General features: G+C 39.0%; 3 protein-coding genes across 6 annotated transcripts in view; 1 reads left to right on the top strand and 2 right to left on the bottom strand.

Moving 5' to 3' along the window:
- usp13 (ubiquitin specific peptidase 13) overlaps positions 1–6,528 on the bottom strand; it is a 64,732-nt gene extending 58,204 nt beyond the window's left edge. For 2 of the 4 annotated variants that reach the window (XM_061778974.1, XM_061778975.1), the window contains exons 1-2: positions 6,085–6,528; positions 716–841 (exon numbers count right to left, since the gene is read on the bottom strand). In XM_061778974.1, the coding sequence (XP_061634958.1) occupies positions 716–841; positions 6,085–6,195 (237 nt within the window). In that variant the 5' untranslated portion in view covers positions 6,196–6,528. Of the gene's footprint in view, positions 1–715; positions 842–6,084 lie in introns of those variants that run through there. The other 2 variants (XM_061778973.1, XM_061778976.1) reach the window with 2 other exon arrangements.
- Positions 6,529–8,997: 2,469 nt separating this feature from the next.
- On the bottom strand, positions 8,998–17,952 carry ndufb5 (NADH:ubiquinone oxidoreductase subunit B5). Its single transcript, XM_061779034.1, has 6 exons — positions 17,686–17,952; positions 16,437–16,519; positions 14,633–14,699; positions 14,500–14,561; positions 11,495–11,601; positions 8,998–9,207 (listed from the first exon to the last, which is right to left on the bottom strand). The coding sequence occupies exons 1-6, from the start codon at positions 17,801–17,803 to the stop codon at positions 9,087–9,089; spliced, it is 558 nt and encodes a 185-aa protein (XP_061635018.1). The 5' UTR covers positions 17,804–17,952; the 3' UTR covers positions 8,998–9,086.
- A 520-nt stretch (positions 17,953–18,472) lies between these two features.
- mrpl47 (mitochondrial ribosomal protein L47) lies at positions 18,473–23,664 on the top strand. Its single transcript, XM_061779035.1, has 7 exons — positions 18,473–18,649; positions 18,954–19,102; positions 19,200–19,260; positions 19,338–19,434; positions 19,542–19,672; positions 23,245–23,340; positions 23,428–23,664. The coding sequence occupies exons 1-7, from the start codon at positions 18,516–18,518 to the stop codon at positions 23,534–23,536; spliced, it is 777 nt and encodes a 258-aa protein (XP_061635019.1). The 5' UTR covers positions 18,473–18,515; the 3' UTR covers positions 23,537–23,664.
- The last annotated feature ends 22 nt before the right edge of the window (positions 23,665–23,686 follow it).

Genomic DNA, 23,686 nt, shown 5'->3' with positions numbered 1-23,686 from the left:
GTGACACAAGAAGCAAAAGGAGGGCAGTAATTATTGGATGCTGAAACTTGCAGCAGGTCACTTTGACCCATTGAACAAAATCTCTTACATTCATTGCTTCTTAGGGATTATACCAGGTATGTCAAACTCATTGTACTTCAGAGACTACATACAGCCTAATTTGATGTCAAAGGGGCCAGACCACTAAAATCATACCATACTTACTTTAATACTAAATAACTAAGTTCTTCCCTTTGTTTCAATGCAAGTACATTACGAAAATCTTTATATTTAATGACTTTTTTAAGCATTTTACAAAACAACTTCAGATATCTTGAGAACATTTTGCTTCAGTTTGTCATCAGCATGCGCGCATAATAACTGATCACAGTAATTGTATTTTAAGGCACAAAGCTTTAAGTCAAAGGTATTTGGAATTTAAAATTATAATGCTCCACTTTAAAATTAAATGAATTTATGAAGACCTAGGAATTATTATCACTCCATTTTATTTTCTACATGAGCATAATAATCCTCCAAATTATCTTTACTCACCACCACCACGAAATCCTATTTATTTTTTCACTTATAAATTCATCCTGCGACCCGGATTGTACCCCCTAATGGGCTGGTTTTGGCCAGTGGGCCATATGTTTGACACCCCTGGATTATACAGTACATTTTCACGCTACCGAATGACAACGGCTGACCTCTGAGCCACAAGGAATATACTTACTTCTTTGACGTGTCGCTTGAGGTGCATGTAAACACTCTGGCCTGTTTTGCGATAGTGTCTCTCCACGTGTTCTCGCCCAAAGCCCAGGAATGTGTTCATGCACACATACAGGCCTCCCTCAGATTCCTACACACGTGCACACACACACACATGCATACACGTACACAAAGGGAGGGGTAAAGGTAATGAGACAACAGCAGTCAAAATTAGGGATGTTCGACTAAATTTCCTTGACTGACTGTAGCGAACAATAATCAATGAACTGTTTAAAGGAGGGTCGTGTGTAAATCTCTCTGGATGTTCTGAACTCCTGTTTCCATGCCAGTGTTATTATACTGATTAACGTCCAACTCCCCATCGTTGAGTCTAGGTCGAGTACTTTGGGTGAGCTGAGCTCATGAGCTCAATTTTGGAAAGTACCCTTCTGAAATTTGATCAAACTTTTTAGACCTTGAAAAAGACCATTTGATGGACGACCCAAAATGGGGCTAGCCTCGCCACTAATAGATAATAATAATAATGATTTATTATATTATTATTATTATCTATTTACTCAATACATTATAAAAGTCTGGTGTATTGTCAAAAAAGCACAGACCTTTTGTAAAATTAGGAACACAATATGAGTATTTCATTTTGGCTTGTCTCTAGTTCTGTTAAAGAAGAAAGGTTGTTTATAAGGTCTCCTTTTGATTTGAGTAATAGACAACACTGTTGGAAATGTAGTACCAGTATATACAGTATAACAATTACACAAAAAAGAAACGAAGACAAACTCATTATCATGCAATAATGTTTTTTTGTTGTTGTTTTTTTACAGTTTCACCTGTACCTGGCTGACTTCTTTTAAAAAAAATAGCATATGTCCATCTATTGATAAGCAGACATTTAGCACATGTAGTTATGGCAATGCAAGCGACCTGATACTGCCAGCCTTTTTTCTCTTCATCTCAAAATAAACACCCGCACTGCAAAAACTCAAAATCTTAGAAAAATAAGACTCATCACTTTGTTTCAAGCTCATTTTTACTTGAAATACAAAGACAAAAAGTTTGCCAGGGGAGTAAGCTATTTTTATAATTTTAATTTGAGGACGAATTCGTAGGGTGGGCTAAGGCAAGTTTTGGGTGGGCTTGAGCCCACCAAAAATAGGGCTGGCCTTGCCACTGGTTTACATAATGATCTTTGACACATGCAGCAATGCATACAGCAAATTTGAGCATTTCCCCCACCTCTGATCAAAAAGAGCAAAGGTACAATTATCAGATGTATCTAAAAGATTATCCTGAGCAATTTTCCTGTGGTGTTGGGCGTGTTAAGACGGATTTCTCTCAGATCTGCTTGGAAAATGATCAGGGACGACAATCTTCAATGTTAATAATGTTCAATATTTTCGATCACAATCACAAATACTTAAGCCTATGATCAACACCGAGTTGGGCCAGGCGCTAGACTCTGTGATTGTGAAACAAAACTATAGCCAATTAGGAAGCAACCTGAAGCTCACGCTATTGCCAAATACAAATAGAGGAGCATCTGGTTGTCTTGAGTGGTTTTATAATGTGTCTCAGATGTTATTCACCACAGTAAAAATGACAAGGACAAGTGTGTGCAACTGAAAGTAACCAGGTACGCTAACAGTTACCTAGCTTGTCAAATGTTCATTTTAGTCTATGCTGCGGGCTGTTAATAAAATTGATGTTCATAGTTTGGAAACCCTTTATTTAAACCATGCAACCTTTTTTGACCTAGCCCCCTAAAAGAATCAGAATTGAGAATCGTTTGGAACTGGAATCGAAATGAGGAACCGGAATCGGGACTGGAATCGCTGAAATTTAAATGATGCCCAACCATACTTGTAATTATCAATGGAGATAAGAGCAGTAAGCACAAACTGATTTTTGTCACGTGTAGGGACATTCATAATTGAAAAATGTATTTAAAAAACGGCAGCCCACCATATGCCTCACAGTTCTGAGGACCTGGGACCTGTGGTGTTTGCTTGTTCTCCCCGTGCCTGCGTGGGTTTTCTCCGGGTACTCCGGTTTCCTCCCACATCCCAAAAACATGCATGGTAGGTTAATTGAAGACTCCAAATTGCCCGTAGGTAAGAATGTGAGTGTGAATGGTTGTTTGTTTATATGTGCCCTATTTATGTTATCAAATAATTGATTAACTCATTCAGTGCCAGCCCTCCCATTAACATGGATATTTGACTTCTAAACCAGTCAGTTGCACTGAATGTGTTAATTACGCATATGAAAATTAATAGATTTATTATTATTATACATATATTGTAACTTTTTTGGTTTGTTTGTTTCTTTGTTTGTTTGTTTCACCTCTGACCAGGCCCATCTATGTTTTAAAAATCAAATGTGGCCCTTCAGCACAAATGATTGCTCACCTCTGGTCTCGATGAAAAAGATTGTGAACTAAATAAGGCTAAATGTTTCAGTGAAATTCATTGTATGAATTGTTTGGAATTTTGGCCAAATAACAAGTTTTTAAACAGTGCAAAATGGAAATGAAAATAATATGATGGATTTTCCCCAAAAAATAAATCATGCTATCAATTTACAGAAAAAAAATCTCCTTTTCCACAGAACTTCTAATTTATCATGAATAAGTCAAATAAAGTGGTCCAAAAAAAAGATTTTAATTGTCGTATGCTGTACTATTTCTAATGAATTAAATGTCTACGGAACAATTGCAAAATGATTTAAGTGGGCTGATGAAAAGGTGTCAGTGCAGTCTAAGAAGCTGTGACCAATCAGCTGATGAAAGGTTCAATTGCTGTTGCCATGGCAATGCAAGCACTTGCTTTTGGAGAGTGACACCAGGACACAGCCTTTCACATATCACTATACAATTACAGCACTACATTGCCTCAATTTGTGGATCATGAAAGGCTCCAAAGTCAGCAGAGTGCAGTAGCATGGTTAAAAAAAAATGTGTCAAATAAAAAGAAAAGAAAAGGTATGCTCACAAAGAAATACAGGTCTTCTAGCTGAGTTTTATAGAACTTTTCCTCTACAAAAACTGGGGCCATTTGCTTATGTGGGCTACACACACATACCTGTACTCATCTTTAACATTTTAACCGATTGAACAGCTTTAACGTTTCTGATTCATCCCAACTTTTCCCAGCAGAACAAGTTAGGGAAAAAAATCACTCTTACCACACCCCACACTACAAGATAATTGCTTCACAGACATCCGACAATGCGGCTTTTGCTGACTTTAATAGGAAGGAGGGAAATGCTCACATCCAGCCCACTTATTGGTATGTATGTATCGCTCTTGACACTTCTGTTCTGTAGCAGTCCTTGCTTAAGACAACAAGTGTTTAAGGCTACAGTTAGCTTCAATTCAACAGGTCACTCATATTGAAATATTTAAAACAGTACAATTCATTATCATCCTGCTTTTTCCAGTCAAAAAAAAACAAAAAAAACCTGCAATATCCTACATGTCGACATGTAAAGAGCCAGTGTGATAAACTTTTAAGTGGCCCAGAGTGACATATGAGCTTGAACAGCACAAGGTTAAAAATAAATCCATCCTCAAGCTAACATGATGAACTCCAGGCAGCTGAGTCACCTTTAAAAACAGTTGCGAGAGCTTTGAACGTGTTTTTTTGGAGCACAGGTAATATGTAGGAGTCATTGAGAATTATTAGAAGTATAACAAACAAGTACACTGTGTCAAAGTTAACTGAATAGAGACTGGACTCAAAAAGACACGACTGTAAAATAGAGTGTGGGCAAACTACAGCCTAATGCTACGTGAATTTTTTAAAAACGAATAAACTGTTCTAAAAAGTAAACTTAACCCATAATATCCATCCACAGAGATGAGGTACATCCTGGACATGGCAGAAGTCAGTCACAGGGCACATAATGGGCAACAACCATTCACACACACATTCAATTAACCTGCACGTTATTGGAATGTGGGAAGAAAGCAAGAGCACCCAGATAAAACCCAACCTGAGCTGAGATTCAAACCAGGGACATGCTAACCACTAATTACCGTGCTGCCTAACCTGTTTTTGTGGAAAAAAAATACAAATAAAAAAACTAGCAATGTTATTTCATTTTTTTACCGTACGAATATTTATTTCAATTAGGACTTTGTGTAATAGACTTCGGTTCGTTCCGACTTACGTAGAAATTCGGGTTAAGTCATTGCCATAGGAACGGAACGCCGTCATAAACCGAGGACACCCCTGTAGATAAATACTTATGGTGTTCCACAAGCCTCTATCCTCGATCCACAGGTTTGTACATTAAACCGATAGATAGATACAGGAGGTTCTCGGTTTACAACGGTCTGGTCATACAACATTAAGAGGTTATGGTATCAATATTCACTGTAATTAAGACTGCGTGATAGACCCGTGTTGCCCAATCTCTATTAAGCAAAGGCAGATATTTTACATTAGTGAAATCTCATGCCACACCACTGGACAAAAATGTCACAAAAAGTGTATACAGTATATTGTAATAATGATGATTACCTCCTTTCTTTTCTCTGGGAGGGTATTCAATTGTTTTGAATGTCACGATACATCACTGGCATAAATGGATGAAGAAGGACTTAAATAATTTTCGGGACAATGAAGTGAAATTCGATAATATCCTGCGGCAAACCTCATGATCTCTCACAGCACACTACTGTGCCTCAGCAAGCTGCACAGAGGTTGGGAATCACTGTGAGAGACTACAACTCTGTCCAATTCCAATACAAATTCAGGTGAGAAAACCGTCGTAGCAACTTAACTGCGTCGTAAACCGAGGAGCCCCCGGAGTAGATGGACAGATAGTGTTCGTGTTCCACAAGTCTCTATTCGTGGTACACAGGTTTTTACAGGTACATGACACAGATGATACATACAAGAGGTCCTTGGTTTACGACGGTCTCATCCTTCGACATTTGAACAGTGCACATTGATGTATTGTAGTTTGCACAAAGACGTTGTAAAATGTCGTTACACAGCACGAGATAACACGCTCAATTACCGCCCTACTTTAAGGTTTTTCATTTTATTGTTTTATATTTATGACCTACGTGTTTTTTTAAATCAATATTTACTGTAATTGAGACTTTGTGTGATAGACTACGGCTCAGATTCAGATTAAGTTGACGTTGTACAAACTGCACTCCGTCGTAAATCGAGGACCCGATTCAAACGGCAACCAGGAAGGTCGCAGCTCGTCGCGCTCACGTCTGGCCTGAGCTCGTCAAGGAAAGCCCTTCCATCCATTCAGCAGCCTCCAGCTCTTCACATGTAACCATCCATCCAGGTTCAGCAATGAAGATGCTGCAAGTTCACCTTGCCCTTCCCCCGGAATAAAACCCGCACTTACCGGGGAGTCGAAGGAGAAGGAGCACTCGCTCTTAAACACCCTGTCTCCGGTTTTGGGCACTCTGACGGTGGGCATGTAGGGGACCAGCATCTCGCCGAGGTCTGTAGCCATGTTGGCATTCCCGCTCCTCGTCGCACAGTGCAGGGCAGCCACCGGAGCCGCGCGCTCTCAGAGGTGAGCGGTGTTATTTTTAAAGTGGCAAACCAACACTACATTCCTCCGGCCATTGGAGGCAGGGCGGAAAGAAGGAAGGTGGAGGACGGCGTCGGGGGCGTGCCTCTGGGAAACATCAAAGTACTGTCAATAAATGAATCACAAGACGTGTACGAGGCGGGATGCTGTGCTAAAAACACGGAGGCTCTATTATGTGTTTGTTTTCCAACGTCACGTGACATCGCGTGGAAATATTTCTGCACGGCAGCCACTCCCACCTCTTGAAATGATTCATGCAGACGCCCACGCTTACTACTACACCGCCGTGACGACCCCTGCAGGGAAACATGCATGCATTTTACACGTTGCAACGAATGAAAACACTGCCACTCCATCTGTGGAATCTTGATAAAACAATAAACTCACAACAGTAATATTTCTCTAACAACACAAATAAAGGAAAACTTAGGCTTTGTCTATCACAGTAATACTGTACAATCGTCTACTTTTCCCTTCGGCTTGTCCCGTTAGGGGTCGCCACAGCGTGTCATCTTTTTCCATGTAAGCCTATCTCCTGCATCCTCCTCTCTAACTCTAACCCCAACTGCTCTCTTGTCTTCCCATCAACCTTCTCTTTGGTCTTCCTCTAGCTCTCTTGCCTGGCAGCTCCATCCTCATCATCCTTATACCAATATACTCACTAATTCTCCTCCGGACATGTCTGATGAGCTCATTTCTAATTTTATCCAACCTGGTCACTCCGAGAGCAAACCTCAACATCTTCATTTCCGCCACCTCCAGCTCTGCTTCCTGTTGTCTCTTCAGTGCCACTGTCTCTAATCCGTACATCATGGCTGGCCTCACCACTGTTTTATAAACTTTGCCCTTCATCCTAGCAGAGACATAACACACATGACACCTTCCTCGACCCGTTCCAACCTGCTTGGACCCGTTTCTTCACTTCCTGACGACACTCACCATTGCTCTGGACGGTTGACCCCAAGTATTTACACTTCACCCTTGCTATCTCTTCTCCCTGTAGCCTCACTCTTATCCCTCCACCTCTCTCATTCATGCACATATATTCTGTTTTACTAATCTTCATTCCTCTGCTTTCCAGTGCCTGCCTCCATCTTTCTAACTGTTCCTCCACCTGCTCCCTGCTTTCACTGCAGATCACAATGTCATCTGCAAACATCATGGTCCACGGGGATTCCAGTCTAACCTCATCTCTCAGCTATCCATCACCACTGCAAACAGGAAGGGGCCCAGGGCTGATCCCTGATGCAGTCCCACCTCCACCTTAAATTCGTCTGTCACACCTACAGCACATCTCCACACTGTTCTGCTGCCCTCGTACATGTCCTGTAATATTCTAACATACTTCTCTGCCACTCCAGCCTTATACAGATGTATACAGTATCACAGTTCCTCTCTGGGTACTCTGTCATAGGCTTTCTCTAGATCCACAAGAACAATGTTGCTCTTTCTGACCTTCTCTGTACTTTTCCACCAACATCCTCAAGGAAAACAATGCATCTGTGGTACTCTTTCTAGGCATGAAACCATACTGTTGCTCGCAAATACTCACTTCTGTCCTGAGTCTACTTTTTCTTCTCTCTCATTTTCCTCATTCATCAACTCCTATTGTACAGTAATACTATACAATAATATAGGGCATATATGTCAAACTAAGAACAAAGAATATAACATAATTGAAATAATTTTTTTAATGCCCTTTATCAACTGCTAGGCAGGGACTGTTAATAGTTTGAAGTTTAGATTTTTAATAAAGGACATTCTTATATTTTGGGGTTGTTTTGTTGTTGGACTTTGAAAAAAGACTTGCACAAAAAAGAAAGGTAGTTGGAGATAGATAAATAGAAAATAGAGAGACAGAAGAATTCATGTTGTCTATTTAAATACAAAACAACAACAAAATACTGATGTCTTTTATCGAAAATTTTATTTCTCATGTGTTTATAATATTAAAGATTGTTTATGCCAGATTCAGTGTTAAACAAAATTTAAGTTCGTTGTCATATGATAAACTTTAACGCTATATTTCTCTAGAGAAGGGAAACATGCATATCGCAGTGATTTTTCATTAAATATTAATTTTGGCCCACCGTGAATTTGAGTTTGACACCCCTGAATCGGGTATTCATTCTACCTCGGCCCTGCCCCACAGTGGCCACCCGTGTTACTACAACAATAGATGGGTAGGCCCAGCTGTAATCACTTTCCCAGCCTTTATTGAACCGAGACATATTTTACATTAGAAAAATATCATGTCGCTCACTGTGAATTAAATGGCCTGGTGTGGTTTCAAGTTGTGTTTTGAAAGCACAAAATCACAATCATTTTGACCATCTCAGTTTTAACCATATATTTCATGAAGAAAAATTTTATATTTACTTTAAATTCCAAAGTGTATCAAAATTGGGCAGTCTTATCAAGTCATTCATAATATAAAATGTTATACTGTAAACATTGGGCAGTAATTTAGGGCTTCCGTTCAATAGTTCCTAGGGCACTAAGAATGCATGTCAGAAAAGTTCCGCAAGATACATTATATTGCCAAAAGTATGAGACAATAGATAGTTAAATGATTACCTCATTAATCCTGACCATTATAGTTCTTACCTACCGGTAATGTTGTGGCCTAGTTTTTTGTCCTCATAAATCACTGAAGCTATAATGAATCTTCCCTTTCATGCACGCACACGCACACACACACACACACACACACACACAAGGTACACATAGATATTTTATTTAAGCATGAAGGAGGCGTGAATGTACAAACAGCGAGCTAGACCAGCTCAACGTACTGACAACGGTCTGGTTTAGTTATCAGGTGTTGCTTTGGGGCTGGAGTCGACGAGCTCCTTGTTGAGGGTTTCCACCTGGAACCAGGGGCCGTCTCCTCTCTGCCTCATGTGTCTGCGCACTTCCAGCTGTGCCAGCCTATCGACCACGAACAGAAAGAACATCCACTCAATGAACAGACAGTGACATTACAGTGAATCCTCCAAAGTCAACTGTGACAAATGGAAATTGTCTTTCAGCTCAGTACAATATGAGCAATACGATTACAAATCAATTACATAAACACACTAATTTTACCCAAAAGGATGCTATTGAAAATACACTACACAACATGTATTAATTCCAGCAATAGGCTATCTATAAAACATTATGAAGAGACAGTATCCCTCTGCAAACAACTTTCTTTTACGTCTGTCATAAGTCTTTAAAATGATGAGTAATTCTACTTAAAGTGGTTAACTTATTTGTAAGATAGTGTGTGTGTTTGTCTTTGTAGTTTATACTGTAAGTGCAATCATTCATCAATCAGTTTGTAGAGCTGCCAACATATAGGAATTCACTTCCAGAACAATGTTTCTGAACTTCCATAGTTTTAAAATTCTGCCAAGAACATAACCGGAGGACAGTTATTCCAGTATATAATGGGGGAAAAGGATAAAGCTAAATTTTGATACGGTTGAATTGCAGAACATACTCATTATAATTGTGTTATTTTATAAAACATGATAAAGTGGAGAGAGACATGAGTAACGCTTTTCATCACCAAGATCTGAGTATAAAAGCGGTTGAAATGGTAAACTGTTCAACGTTGATTAATGTGGTGGCGGTAATTAATGTGCGGTGGTCCGGTGCCCGTGCCCCTCCCCTTGGGACTGGTCGGGGGGCTTCGGTCGGGCTCGGGACCTCCCTGGGTCCTGGGTGGTTGGTGGTGTCCCCCTGGTTGGGTACCCTGCTGGATGGGCTTACTGACTTGCTCACCCTTCCTCAGCAACTCTGTCCACCAGTTGACTAACATGCATGTGATGTGGTGTTCATTCACTAATAAGTTCGATAGAAACACTATAGACTTTAAATACTTGTGCATGGATTATTAATAACAACACAGGTTATACTAACATCAACTCACCGGTTCTTACAAGTGTTTAGACACCAAAAAATAATCCCACCGCACCACTCCACAGTAGCACTGCCTTGCTCATTTGCCCACATACTGTCCTACCTTTTTTCTGTCCTCTCTTATCTGGTTCTCTTGGTTAGTAATTGCATGTACTCACCTTTTGTCCCCACCCCCTCCAATCTACAAATAACTTGTAATGTTACTTGTGTTCAAATATCAAGACTGTCTTCACTATTGTTCTGCTGTGGTTTTCACCCCTCGCCCCCTTGTCCACTCTTGTCTGACCCCCTAAACCCCTTTTCTGCTACATTTTCAATAAACATCAGAATAATTTTAAAAATAAAAAAAAAAGCAGAGGGAGTATTTCAAACTCCCCTGTTGCAGAGCAAAACCTTTCCAGCGCAAAGGCATACAGATTCACAATTCTCCAAGGCCATGCAGCTGAACAGGACAAGTTTATTTTAATAAATAAATAAAGAACAAAGATCGCCTGTTCTTCTATTGTTTAAAATACATGAATATTTAAACCTATGTATTATTTGCATATCGATTGATTGCAGGTACATTTATACATGGCACCGAATGTCAATCATGTACTTGTGTATAGTGACAATAAAAAGGAATTGTATTATAGGACCAGTTTTATATAAAACACAATTATATACAATATACATGAGTAGGGGGTCCATTAGTTTAGGGGTCGTTGGTCTGGAAATTGTTAAAGACCCCTGGTATAAACCATTGAAAAAAAAATTATAATATCGGTTATCAGTATCGGCTTGGAGAAGCAGCAAGTTATCGGTTATCTGTATCCATGGACAAAAACAATTTTTGTGCATCCCTGCAGATAACTGTCACGGTCCATCTGAATGAGTTGGAATACCATGGAAAACTTCATTTCTTTCAGGCTTGTAGTTCAATTTAAAAAAATTTAATTCCGAACATAGAGTCGTGACTCACAGATTGTAATATTGGATAATTTTCTATTATTTTGATTGCTTATATTTTTTTAAAAACTAATCCCAAGAAATTAGAAAATGACTTCAACGAAATAGTTTAATATAAAAATGAGGCTGAAATTGGCCTTTTGAAAAATATTTTTCTCAGTTTAAAGAATCTGTGCAAAATACAAGTTTCACCTTTTTTAAATTGAACTACTGAAACAAATGTTACATTTGAATTTACTCAGATGCACCAGGCTGTACTGTGATGTTCTTTTTCAGGACACTTCACAAGTAACTACTTGCAAAAGAGCAGAATAAGGATCTTCAGAAAAAATTAAAAAGACACAATAGTGCTTTCACCCACCTCATGTCTGCCTTCTCTTTTTCTATTTGGATCGCAGCCATCATCTTTTCATAGTCCTTCACTGGGGAGTCATAGAAGGTCCGAGAAATCCACCTAGTGATCGGGTGCTGCAATAGTATGGGGAAAGAGGGCATGCACGACATTTCAATTAAATGGTTCCGATAATTAGGGTATTCCGTTACAGTAAGTTCTTGAAAGACAGTAACTACAGTGATACCTCACTATCTTCGGGTGATAGGGACAGAGGCCTGCTGCGAATAGGATAAATCACCAAGTAATTGATGCCCCCCGATTTTTGTTTTGTTTTTGTTTTTTTAAGAATTGCCTATATTAGTAATTTAAATTTTAAGCAAAAAATGTATCACAAACTATGATCCCAAAACACTTTTACATGAATCCCTCGCTATATTGCGGTACATTTATTGTGGATTCAGTGTATCGCAAATTTCATTTGAAGGTCAGAGTAGTGCAATTACTCAACTGCACATTTCTGATACAGTCAGCTTTATAGGCTAATTGATTTAAAAATGGCAGCAATGACTCACAGAAGGTCAATTGGGTTTTTGTACTTAGCAGATAAAGAAACCTTACTTTGTACCTAACGCCAGCCACAATGAGTAATATATAATCAATTCACAAATACCAACCTTAGTCGCACAAAAGGCAAAGGCGCACACACACTCATAACTCATAATATTGAACAAACCAAATACTAGAGCCATGTTTATCTTGATTTTCTACAACGACAATATTGTAGTTTAAAACATCACAGCAATACCATAATGGATACCATAATGCATTTACACACACACACACAGTATATATATATATATATTTTTTTTTTGTTTGGTTTTTTTTGTTTGTGTTTTTGCATGTTAGTCACACTGAAATGTTTTCCATCAAATACATTTAAATATTAGTCAATGACAACACAGGAATACAGAATAATAATAAGATATAAATAATATATATAGAAATTAACTAATGAAAATCAGACATTGCTTTTGAATTATGGTTCAACAGAATTATTTCAAAAAACAAACTCATGAAACCGGTCTGGACAAAAATGATGGTACCCCTGGAAAAGAGTGAAAATAGTTTGGCCATAGGGACATGTTCCAACAAGGTATTGTCTCTAAATAGCATCACAGGTGCATTCAAACTTGTAATCAGTCAGTCGGACTATTTAAAGGGTGACAAGTAATCACTGTGCTGTTTGGTGACATGGTGTATACCACCATGGGTGTACCCTGCCTCTCGTCCAAAAATAGCTGGGATAGGGTCCAGCACGCCCGCGACACTAGTGAGGATAAGCGGCATAGAAAATGGATGGATGGACGTTTACTTTACCAAGGGCATGCAGTTGCAAGTCATTTCTACTTTGCAGTAGACACATTGCACTTCCTTCTATTTTTCAATGTGACATGATCCCAAACTTTGAACATTCTGTGTCTTTTACACACACTTTCCTCCTGGCTCGAGCTTATTGCTCCGTGAGCCTGTAATATTAGTCCATGTGGAAAAATGATCACCGCAAAATCCTATGATACTGCGATATAAAATTAGATGGGTATGATTTAAAAATCTGCTATGCCTGAGACTGTGAAAAGTGAAGCGCAATATGGCAAGCGACAATGGATGTTAATGTTATTTTAATAACTGCTTTTCATTTTGGTGAACATTTTCATTTTCTAATTATAACATTAACATATACCAAGTAGCATCTTATTGAAACGATACAATTCTTAATATAAATACATTAAATTAATATAGAATACAGTTGAGATTCAATTGAGTTAGTGTAGCACTTGACAAATGTTCCAGTTTCTCATGTGGCTCCTTCAGAAAATGTATTGCCCACCCCTGATCGAACGGATAAATTCCTCGAGTGTGCTTTGGATTTTCTTTGTCTTATTTTGATGTCACAACAGAGAGAGGTGTAACCAAAGATCAGGAAATTCAAGTCATTGCAACATAATCACAGTTATTATGAAAATAAGTTGTCATCAGTTATAGAAGTACAGAATATACATTGCAAAGTCAACTAACTACCTTCCAGGCACAAGCAAATTACCGTAATTCCTCGTGCATAATGCACATTTTTTTGCCCAAAAAATTGTCAAAAGTCAATAGCGTCCATTACACATAGGTATAGGGGAAAATGAAAAAGCTTTCACGTTTTATAAATGTATGCCGCCATCTAGAGGTTATAAAAAAGCTGTACACTTTCATTCCAATGTCACCGCCAGCAAGAGGTTATGAGAAAGGTGTAGCCTATAGTTTCATTCCAATAGGGGGTACATATGACTCCACATACTGTATGTACAGTTGCGCTCATAAGTTTACATATCCTGGCAGAATTTGTGAAATATTGTTTTGTTTTTAAATATGACTGAAAAACAATCATCATTCATTTCTTTATGGTTATATTTTGTTTAATGATAATGCTTTTCTGATATACTTGACAGTTTAATTCGAATACTATTAAAATAAAATTAAATGTGTTTCGCCTAGCCCTTCATGTTTTCTTTAAAGAATTGTACCCATCTTACAATTTCTGCCTGGGTAATCAAACATATGAGCACAACTGTGTGTTTTCTCATTTACTAAATAAAAGTAAGGCTGTGAATTTCAAAATAAGAGCAAGTAAATAAAAAAGTATTACATGTTCAAATAAAGTGCTTAACTTCAGAATAATTATTTGAAAAAACACTTCATGTTTTGATCATATGAGTAGAAGCAAAATCATGCATTGTAAAAATGCATTATAGATAGGTAGAAGGGTTTTCCAGAATTTTGAGGTCAACTTTGGGGGCGCGCATTATACACGAGAAATTACAGTATACTTAAAAAAATGCTTGTGCAGTAAATAGCAAAAGCTTTTTTATGATGGTGACAGTTTTAATTGAATGGATTAATAAAACTTTCCATTGTTTAAAAATTTGAGGAAATTATAGATAGACCATCCCCCTTTTATTGTTTGTGTTGGGGAAGGTGCTACATACCTTGTAGTATTCCCAGTGCTCAGGTTCATAGCCCTTGGGGGTTTCCGCCAGCTCCGCTTCACCTTCACAACACAATCACGCTCGATTACAGTCTAAAATGAAAGCGTTGCATTCAAGGTGTTGGATCACTCACCAATGAAGAGATTTACAGATGTGACAATTACAGCCACTGGAATACCGGTCAGCAGGATGTAATATTGCTAAGGGGGAAAAGGAGAAATAGTCACTTGTTGTCTCCTGTATGAATCCAATCAATTTTGTGAGAATTTAAACGGGACACTGTAAAATGTAATTGGTTCTTATACAAATAGTTGGGTCCTTGGAGTGTCTGCCCACTAGAGATGGAATAAGAACATTTCACATCACAATTATCGTCACCACAATTATTGGTTTTATTGAGGTATTACTAAAAGAAGTGTAAACCGACAAAAACAAAAAACAAAAAAACAGATCCACCCTCAGAAGGCATTGCAAAACATTTTAAATGTAGAAATATATATATAAAATCAGCAATGCACTAGAAATAAATAAATAAATAAATATAAAAAACAAAAGTAAGTATTTTCACACAAGGAAATCGCCACAAAATGTACCTAAAATTACTAAAATGGTAGTGATACATTTAACACTGGTGGGATACGAGTCTAATAAATATCAGAGTAGTGATGCTCCAATTGATTGGCCGATTTCCGTGGAAAAGACGAGATTGGCTGTCTTCTATCAATGCCTTTCATTGCCGATCACAAAAACCAATCACCCGCGGCTCATACTTTGCAGCCTGCAGAGAATGTGTGCAGTGGAGCATGAGGCTGGGCAATTAATCCAAATTGGAGGATGCTTTAAATTGTTTATTGACACCCTAGTTGGAGATTACTGTAAACTAAACGCACAACAAAAATAATTACCCTCATTTTATATTAAAACAAATAGTTTATGGAAAACCCCATTGACGGGCTAGGTAATATTATCATTTGATAATGACTGATGAAAAATAAATCTGACATACTTCCCTCTCTTCTTCCCTCATTTCAAATCAAAACACATTACAGAGGCTGCTCAGAAAAATCAATTATCTTATAATATCACTACCCTGAGGAAAAGAAACTATGGATTCTTATGCCTTTAAGAGGGCTCCTGCGTTTATGACGTCACTTGAATTTTTGGACTCAAGCAAAGAAATCACTGTTAGTCGGCAGTATCCAATTTGTAAAGTTATAAATAAAAACATATGACAATACAGTAAATACTGTTAAATTATTGAACGGACAATTTCTCAATGGACAGTTTTGTGATTGCACAGATTATTGCTGCAACAATAATACTGTTTTGGAGGTAGAGTATATGAATGTAAACATTGGATAGACAGGGATAGAAATGCACGGTAATATATGATTTGAAGCTGTCTTTTTCACAAAAACCTGTGGGAAAATGGACAGAAACTAATTAAACCTATTGAGAAAGACTCGGCAAGAGTCAAGAAGATATCCCATGATATCGCAATAATTATTGTACCGTGTGATTAATACCGTGATGAAACCGAACCGTGAGATATAGATATCGTTACATCCCTAATAGCTGATACCACTCACCACAAATAACTTAAAAAATGTACAGCTAATCCATATGAACGGTATCGTCAGTAACCAGCAGATCTCACTCATGGATGATCAGTATCAGAATCGGCATCTTTTTTTAATGGTCAGTCGCCAGAGGGGGCAAAAAGTTGCCAACACTAGGTTAGGAGTAAGCGCTCGCTTCGTCGCACGTTCTAGCTCTGCCCCGGTCACAACGAAACGTGTGGCAAGTTTATATGAAATGTACTATAATTCTTTATGCTCTGTGTATTTTGATGCAAGAATGTCTGGGACCTTTTTTATCAAGACACCTGGGAACTGTTTTTATATAGTGAATAATTGCATAAACTCCTTTAAACTCACCAGGAGACGCAAAAATCGCTTGTCATAGAACTCAGTTGGTTTGATGACAAACATTTTCTTCCCATGACCCCAACGGACAGCCACTGAAAAACAAGTGTGTTAAAATTATACTGGGTGAGAATAGGCAGAACGGTGTAGCAGTGGTCAGCGAATCTGCTTCACAGTTCTGTGGATCGGGGTTTGAATCTGGTGGCACGGTGAACGACTCGTTAGCACATCTGCCTCACAGTTCTGAGGACTGGGGTTCAAATCCCGCCTATGTGGAGTTTGCATGTTCTCCCCGTGCCTGCATGGGTTTTTTCCGGGTACTCCGGTTTCCTTCCACATCCCAAAAACATGCATGGTAGGTTAATTGAAGACTCTAAATTGCCCGTAGGTGTGAATGTGAGTGTGAATGGCTGTTTGTTTCTATGTGCCCTGCGATTGACTTGCGACCAGTTCAGGGTGTACCCCGCCTCTCGTCCAAAGGTAGCTGGGATAGGCTCCAGCACGCCCGCGGCCCTTGTGAGGATAAGCGTTACAGAAAATGGATGGATCGGGTTTGAATTTCGGCTACGGCCACACTGTGTGGCTTTTGCATTTTCATGGTTTTACCCCAAGTACACTGACATGCCCCCATATTCCTGAAACATAATTGATTGATGATTGATCAATTAGTCATTCGAACTGCTCTAAGTGCTAGAGGACTCTGCATCTTTTTGCACGATTGTTTTTTGTCAATGTCTTTATGTCTCCAAAGTGTTCTGTAAATTGACTGTCTGTTGTACTAGAGCGGCTCCAACTACCGGAGACAGATTCCTTGTGTGTTTTGGACATACTTGGCAAATAAAGATGATTCTGATTCTGATCTTTATTGCCAACTACAATTATTCAGGACAATCTCTATAGAAAATGGATCAATCGATGGATGTGTGAGAATAGTAAAGTGTGCTCTAAGAATGTCATGACATTCTAATTTTATTATAAAGTCTGACCAAGTTACAATTTTAAGTAATTTATCCAGAATTTAAAAAACCTGGATATTTAAGTCATAAGTTTAATTATGATCACGATGAGGTCTCTGGTGCATTTAATTAGGTAATAAAGATGAAATTGATACATAGTGTTACTACTCTGCAAGACTGCCAGGCAAACCGTGCCAACTCGCTATCATTAGCATGCTAACAAACCCTCACGCAAGGTCACAAGAAGAGACAACAAGCTTCTGTCACAAAATTACAACAGTTGACTCAATCGTAGTGTCGCGTACCTTTTTCCGTACGCGGTATTGTTCGAGCCAGTAAATTTGTCACCGCATTGCCAGATTTCAGTGGACTGAGTCTGGCAGCGATGGCAGAAGCAGACCTGAGTAGACCGATACCCACCATAGCTACTGTGGGATGGCGCTCCAACAAAACACACTGTGATTCGCTGTCGAAAGTCCTGAAACGGAAGCCGCCATTATTAGTAGGGGCAAATACACAGCTATGTATAGGTAAATACAACAATTCTAGTTTTAGCTGTATGCCCACGGCGACGCTAAAGGAGGAGGTCAAAGTCTGCAGCACACTCCATGTGTGTGGACGGAAAGAAAACCAAAAGTCCCAGGATGCCGGTACGTCGTGCCGCATACTGTTGCGTAAAACGCCGTACAATTACAACAGGAAAACTGGAGGTCCCTTTCACCTATTTTATTGTTTGCCTTTTCAAAGATTGTATGATGGTAGCATACGATTTTGCGTACACAAAACAGTAACCCTCGTGAAAGTCGGTTGAAATATAAGCCGGTGACGGCTTAATTTCAAATAGGCATGGATTGTCTATGATGTGAACGTCGACCTTTCCAACATGGCCGCCATGTAGGCATGTCGATTAGCTGGGCTTCTACAACGTTGGTTTATCTCGCGTTAATATCCTTGGGCAGATACTTTTTAACAGGTCTTAATCATTGTTCTAATTTTACTTTATTTTAAAAGTGTCTATAAATGTAGAATGACAGTTTTATTTTAATATTTTGCTGAGTATAAAATAAGTAAAATATGCGTTAAAAAATATCAGACTGAAATGCATTCTGGGTAATGTGGTGGATGCATTGCAAAGATGGCGACGTCCTCTTCAACCAGACGCGTTTTCAGTCTTTGCAAACAGTTGCAGAATGTTTGTCGAATATCTTCGGAGATAAATATTCAACGATGTGCAGCTAGTTTGACACATCTCAACCCTTATATTTGCAGGTAAGAACCCAGTTGTATGTACCGGTATACGAATTGGAGCTAGTTCATCATTAGCTTCGCGCTAACACCCGAGTTCCCCCCCCTTCTCTGACCTTAAGACACATGACAGGTTGCAAGGATGTAACGTTTAAAATAGTTAGCAACAAGGTTAATCTGACCGCCTGGCCATGGTTTTCATGGTGTTATTGTAATTTCCTTGGCATTTCTTAAGGTAAAAGTGTCTACACCAGGAATTACACCCAGTTACTGTATCTGTTCTGTATATAGTACATGAAAAGACTAAACATATTTTCCCCCCTTCCAGGGAAAAGATACCACATGTTGCCCAGTGCTGGTACAGTCGCAGCATCCCGCTGGTTCAGTGTCGCGCCTTGCACACAAGCATTCACAGAAGGGGGCTGGATGAGTTCTTTGACCTCCCTGAGAACTGGGGAGAAAGCAAGGTGAAATCAGGTAAAACAGAAACAAGTAATACGTTCACAATTAACAATTTGCGAAATGTAGTTCGCACCACTGTACGCATTTAGTTTTGGGGGTTATCATATTGCAGGTGCACCATGGACTGCCAAACAACTGAGAACGAAGAGCAACGAGGATTTGCACAAACTCTGGTAATATTGTATGGATTACATTTTAATGTAAAAGTCCATATTTTTGGCAGTGTTTAAAAGCATTTGTCTTGTGTCAGGTATGTGCTGTTGAAAGAAAAGAACATGCTGCTCACACTGGAGCAGGAAGCGAGAAGACAAAGGGTTCCGATGCCAAGTCCGGAGAGACTACGGAAGGTTGGTCTCATGCTTGGATGACTTCCTCACCATACAGACAGGTTTGGTCATTGCCACAGGCATGATTTATTTTTTATTTTTTTTAAAGTTTGTCTTTCTTTTCTTAGGTGCAGCGATCCATGATCAGGCTGGAGACGGTGGTGATGGAGAGAGAGACTTCACTGCGTCTACTCCAAATGGGCCGGGAGAAGGGCAGACCAGGCGCCTGGAGGAGGAACATGTTTGGATATGTTTATTGGTGAGAGATTGCACACCAACACATTTGAACCGTGACCAAAATTTTCTGGGAAAATGTACAACACAAATTAATTTGACCAAGCAGATCCTGATGTAAATGGCATGTACAGTGATCATCTGCATCTTAGGGGTTTGGCATTTGCTTGTTTGTGGAATTTTGCTCTCTGTATGGTAGTGATAGACCGATATGGTTTTTTTGGGACTGATACTGATTATTAGTAATCAAGGAAGCCGAGAGCCGATATTCGTTTACAGTAAAAGGGGAAATATTTGCATCACAATTTTGAATAATTTTGTATGAAACTCCAACACTTTACTTCATTGAAATGCCTTTATGCACACTTTTAAACAGTAATTGGCTCAAATAAAGAAGCCAAGAACGAACGCAGTCTGTCGCAGTGGGGGGGTAAGCTTGGGTAAGCAAACGCGACATCAAGCCACACAGTACCCAGAATGCAATGCGCCATGCAATTTTGAATTATTGCAATTATTTGTCCCAATTACGTGAATTCTTGTTTCTGTGTGTTTGTGTTAGCAGTAGTTCGTTGAATGTACCTTAGTGAACCTTATTTAACTGCAACATTTATGGTTGATTTATATTGCACATATTTTATTTTAAAGAAACCAGGATTTTATAGTTTGTATGTGAAATATGGACTTCCCGGTCTATTCCACGTAACAGATAAGCCCGACAGGGCATTGACTCTTAAAGCAAGCCTCGAAAATTCTTGAGTATGAATATATTTTCTCAAAACTAAGTCAGTTAGTCTTTGAGAACAGTGAAGCTATTATGGGACATTGTGTAATTTCCTGTAATGAGGTTAGAGCACAGTTGTTATGCTGTAAAGCCAGACAAAGTAAACCTAGTTCGACCCACTTTTAACATGACCGATAATCTGCTGTGTAAAGACAGATCCCGATATGGGCCAAAAGCCAAATATTGGCCTCGATAATCGGCGTGGCCAATAATCTATCACTACTGTATGCAATATTATGACTCCTGGCTTTTGAGGTGGAAGATACATGTACAGTGGTACGAATCTGTCTACTGCTCAAATTCTGGCCTTTGTCTGTCACTTCAGAGTCTGACGGCGCAGTGGGTGGATGGCAAATTCAATCTCCGAACAGCGAGTTTAGAGCTAGTCATTATTCTGGTGCACCGTTACTGCCCTTTATTTACGGCAGTCTGACTTTTAATTTCATGGAGTTGTGTATGAATGTTCTGAGGCTGCGTTACAAATGCTACCTTAATTTTCACATTTATGATTGATTGAGGGGCAACATTACTGCCTTCTAATTTTTTGCACTTTACATACATACATACATACATACTTTCGGCGAAAGCGGGTAGGCGGGGGCACCGTGGCTGACGTCATAGGGTGTTTTGTACTCCTTGAAGGCTGGCAGCTAGATCCATTCCACACAACCACAATCCACGCACAAGTGTGATTTCTGAATATTACTCCGCGGCGGACTAATATGCGAGCGCATCAGCCTGAGGTTCCGCCTGTGCGCTCGGGACCTGCTTTGGATAACTCACAGGAGTTGACGAGACCAGAAAAAAAACGATTCTGCTGTTAAAAAGTAACGGTACTTTTACTCCGTTACAATGAGCTAAATGTCGCTCGCTACTTTTATTTGTCAAATATTAACGATTTTGTTTGCGAGACTACGACTTCCGCATTGGGCCTGTTTGCGCCAATCCAATTTAAGCGCTAGTGACGTTTAAATCTAGTTCACCAATCAAACGACACAAGAAAGTCATATGACCTCACACAATGTCTTCTATTGGGCTTCCCGGGCATAGGTATTAACACTAGCTAAGCCAGCCCCGCTGAATGTCGTGCATACGTGGCCACCATGTTGGGAAGGTCGTCGTTACCATGAAGGCAACGGCGAGCTACTTGTTTACATTTAAACGAACAAAAACAACAGCTTTCATGTAGAGTTGTATTTGTCTGGCACTGTCTGCCCAAACGTGGCTATTTCAGCTCACGTATAACTTGAGAAAACACCGTGCAGTAAATTGCAGATGTTTTGTTGTAGTTTTGACTGTGCATACACGCACAGCAACATCAGAATATGCAAATTCACATTTTATTTTGGAATTTGTTTTTTTTATTGACTTTCATGCTGTGGTTAAAACAAAATCTGAAGTTACTCACTATTTACTTAGTATTTGAGTAATTATTTCCCTGTGTACCTTTTACTCAAGTAATTTTTTTGAGGACTACTTTTTACTTTTACCTGAGTCACCCTGGAGCGGACATCCTCTATTGCTACTCTTACGTTTGAGCAACAATTTTGCTCATCAGATCAGACGGTGTCGTATTTGTTGCACTGGTCTTTTGTGTTTTCGCATTGAGGTGCTGCGGGTCGTGGTGCCAGCGGAACCGCGAAGCACACGTAACATCGGCAGCAAGAGTTGATTCGCTGGTACATCTTGCATAAATTAGGAAACACACCTACAATTATCAAATTAGTTTACAGATGTTAATGTTAAATGTATTAAGTGACGGACCAATGTTAGGGATTATATCACACCGAATGAACTAACTTCAAATTCAGAAATGGCCAATAAAAACAGAAAAATATTGTATTTAATATTTTCCTGGAGGATGCATTTGGGATTAGCCTTTGAAGTTGGTAATCGTGAAAAATTATGTGAAACAGACAAAATGATTTTAGTCAATTTTTTTCCAGAATGAGAGCGCTATTCATACGGCACATCTTGAAGCACGCATTATCTGCAGGTGGAGATGAGTCTGGCTCAAGTTGGAGGCCAAAACAAAAAAGCAAAGAAATTAGGCAAATTTAATTTTAATCTTAAATTTGTACATCAACATGTACTTGAGCAAAGTAAATGTTTTTCTGTGTGAAGAAAATGTTAATTTTGCCTTATTGTACTCTTCAGTCTTCGAGATTGCTTAAATTATGTTAAAAAAATTAATAAAAATCTCTGCGGGGGTCCCCTATAATGTTTTTGGTCACCCGTTTCACCTATTTTAGATGATAAATGTTTTAGCTTCAAATAAGTGCTCAGGTTTGCTTTGTAGCTTCCAAAGCTTTTTGTTTGAGATGGTTTTTGAGGGCAGGGGTAGGTCACCACATAAAACTTGTGCTGCAAGTAAAAAAAAAAAAAAAAGTGTTTTACCAGTCTTTGCATAAACCATGTAGTAACAGAAAAAAGAAAAAAAAACTCACGTTTTTGTGTTGAGGTCAAAGCCATGTCTAATATTGTTTTGGCACCATCTGATGGCGTCTTGGTGCCAAGCAACTAGTATGTTGAATAGAGAGGAGCAGCTTCATTTAGTCAGGACGTAGCTTTGTCTATTTGAAAGAAAAAGTGCTTTGCTGCCATTTTTGTAGTATCTACAGGCAATTACAAACCATTCTGGGTGGCATCAGTTACTCCAGATTTTCACCATATATGGATGGACCCTGTCTCTATCCTCCAGGAATTGTGGGGTTTTAACTGTAGATGAAATAGCTAATGAGTGCAAATGACGAGACACGGTTTCCAAAAAAACTGTTCCTGCCCCTTCACTCAGGTTAAGTTTTTTTCTCATCTAGGTATCGATTCAAGGAGTATGCCATTCCTTGGTATATGAATAAAAGATACAAGCGTAAGAGGTTTTACACACCCAAGTTTGTTGAACCGCACATCAGGTAGGATACAGTACACAGGCAACATCCACATCTTGTAAAAGCTGTATGTTGTACAATAAATGTACTTTTGTGCTGTTCGTCTTGTAGGTTACGGATTGAGAAGTTCCTTCGGGAGAAGTACAGGAAAGCAAACATGGAAAAGAAAAAGCTGGCCAAACTTCAAGAAAGGTTCCCCCAGATGAAGGTTCCAGCATGAAAACCAAGTCATTCGTCCTGTATAAGTCACTGTCACCACGCTTCATTGAAGATAGACTTGAAACTGTTGAGTGAACTGAAGTAACTTTTGTGATCATGTACGATAAACTATTACCTTACAATGTGCAATTGACTTTTTAACAATTTCTAA

The sequence above is a fragment of the Phyllopteryx taeniolatus genome, chromosome 7 (genome assembly GCF_024500385.1).
Source record: "Phyllopteryx taeniolatus isolate TA_2022b chromosome 7, UOR_Ptae_1.2, whole genome shotgun sequence".
NCBI classification, from domain to species: Eukaryota; Metazoa; Chordata; class Actinopteri; order Syngnathiformes; family Syngnathidae; genus Phyllopteryx; species Phyllopteryx taeniolatus.
The sequence above is the reverse complement of the archived record's forward strand: the minus strand, read 5'-3'. Positions and strand labels throughout refer to the sequence as shown.

Coding starts and splice junctions, on each gene's coding strand:
- ndufb5 (XM_061779034.1), bottom strand. CDS start 17,803: ATGGTGGGTATCGGTCTACTCAGGTCTGCTTCTGCCATCGCTGCCAGA. Junction 16,520..17,685: donor AATACCGCGTACGGAAAAAG/GTACGCGACACT, acceptor CTTGTTTTTCAG/TGGCTGTCCGTTGGGGTCAT. Junction 14,700..16,436: donor AGCGATTTTTGCGTCTCCTG/GTGAGTTTAAAG, acceptor TTTCCCCCTTAG/CAATATTACATCCTGCTGAC.
- mrpl47 (XM_061779035.1), top strand. CDS start 18,516: ATGGCGACGTCCTCTTCAACCAGACGCGTTTTCAGTCTTTGCAAACAG. Junction 18,650..18,953: donor CTCAACCCTTATATTTGCAG/GTAAGAACCCAG, acceptor CCCCCCTTCCAG/GGAAAAGATACCACATGTTG. Junction 19,103..19,199: donor AGAAAGCAAGGTGAAATCAG/GTAAAACAGAAA, acceptor ATCATATTGCAG/GTGCACCATGGACTGCCAAA.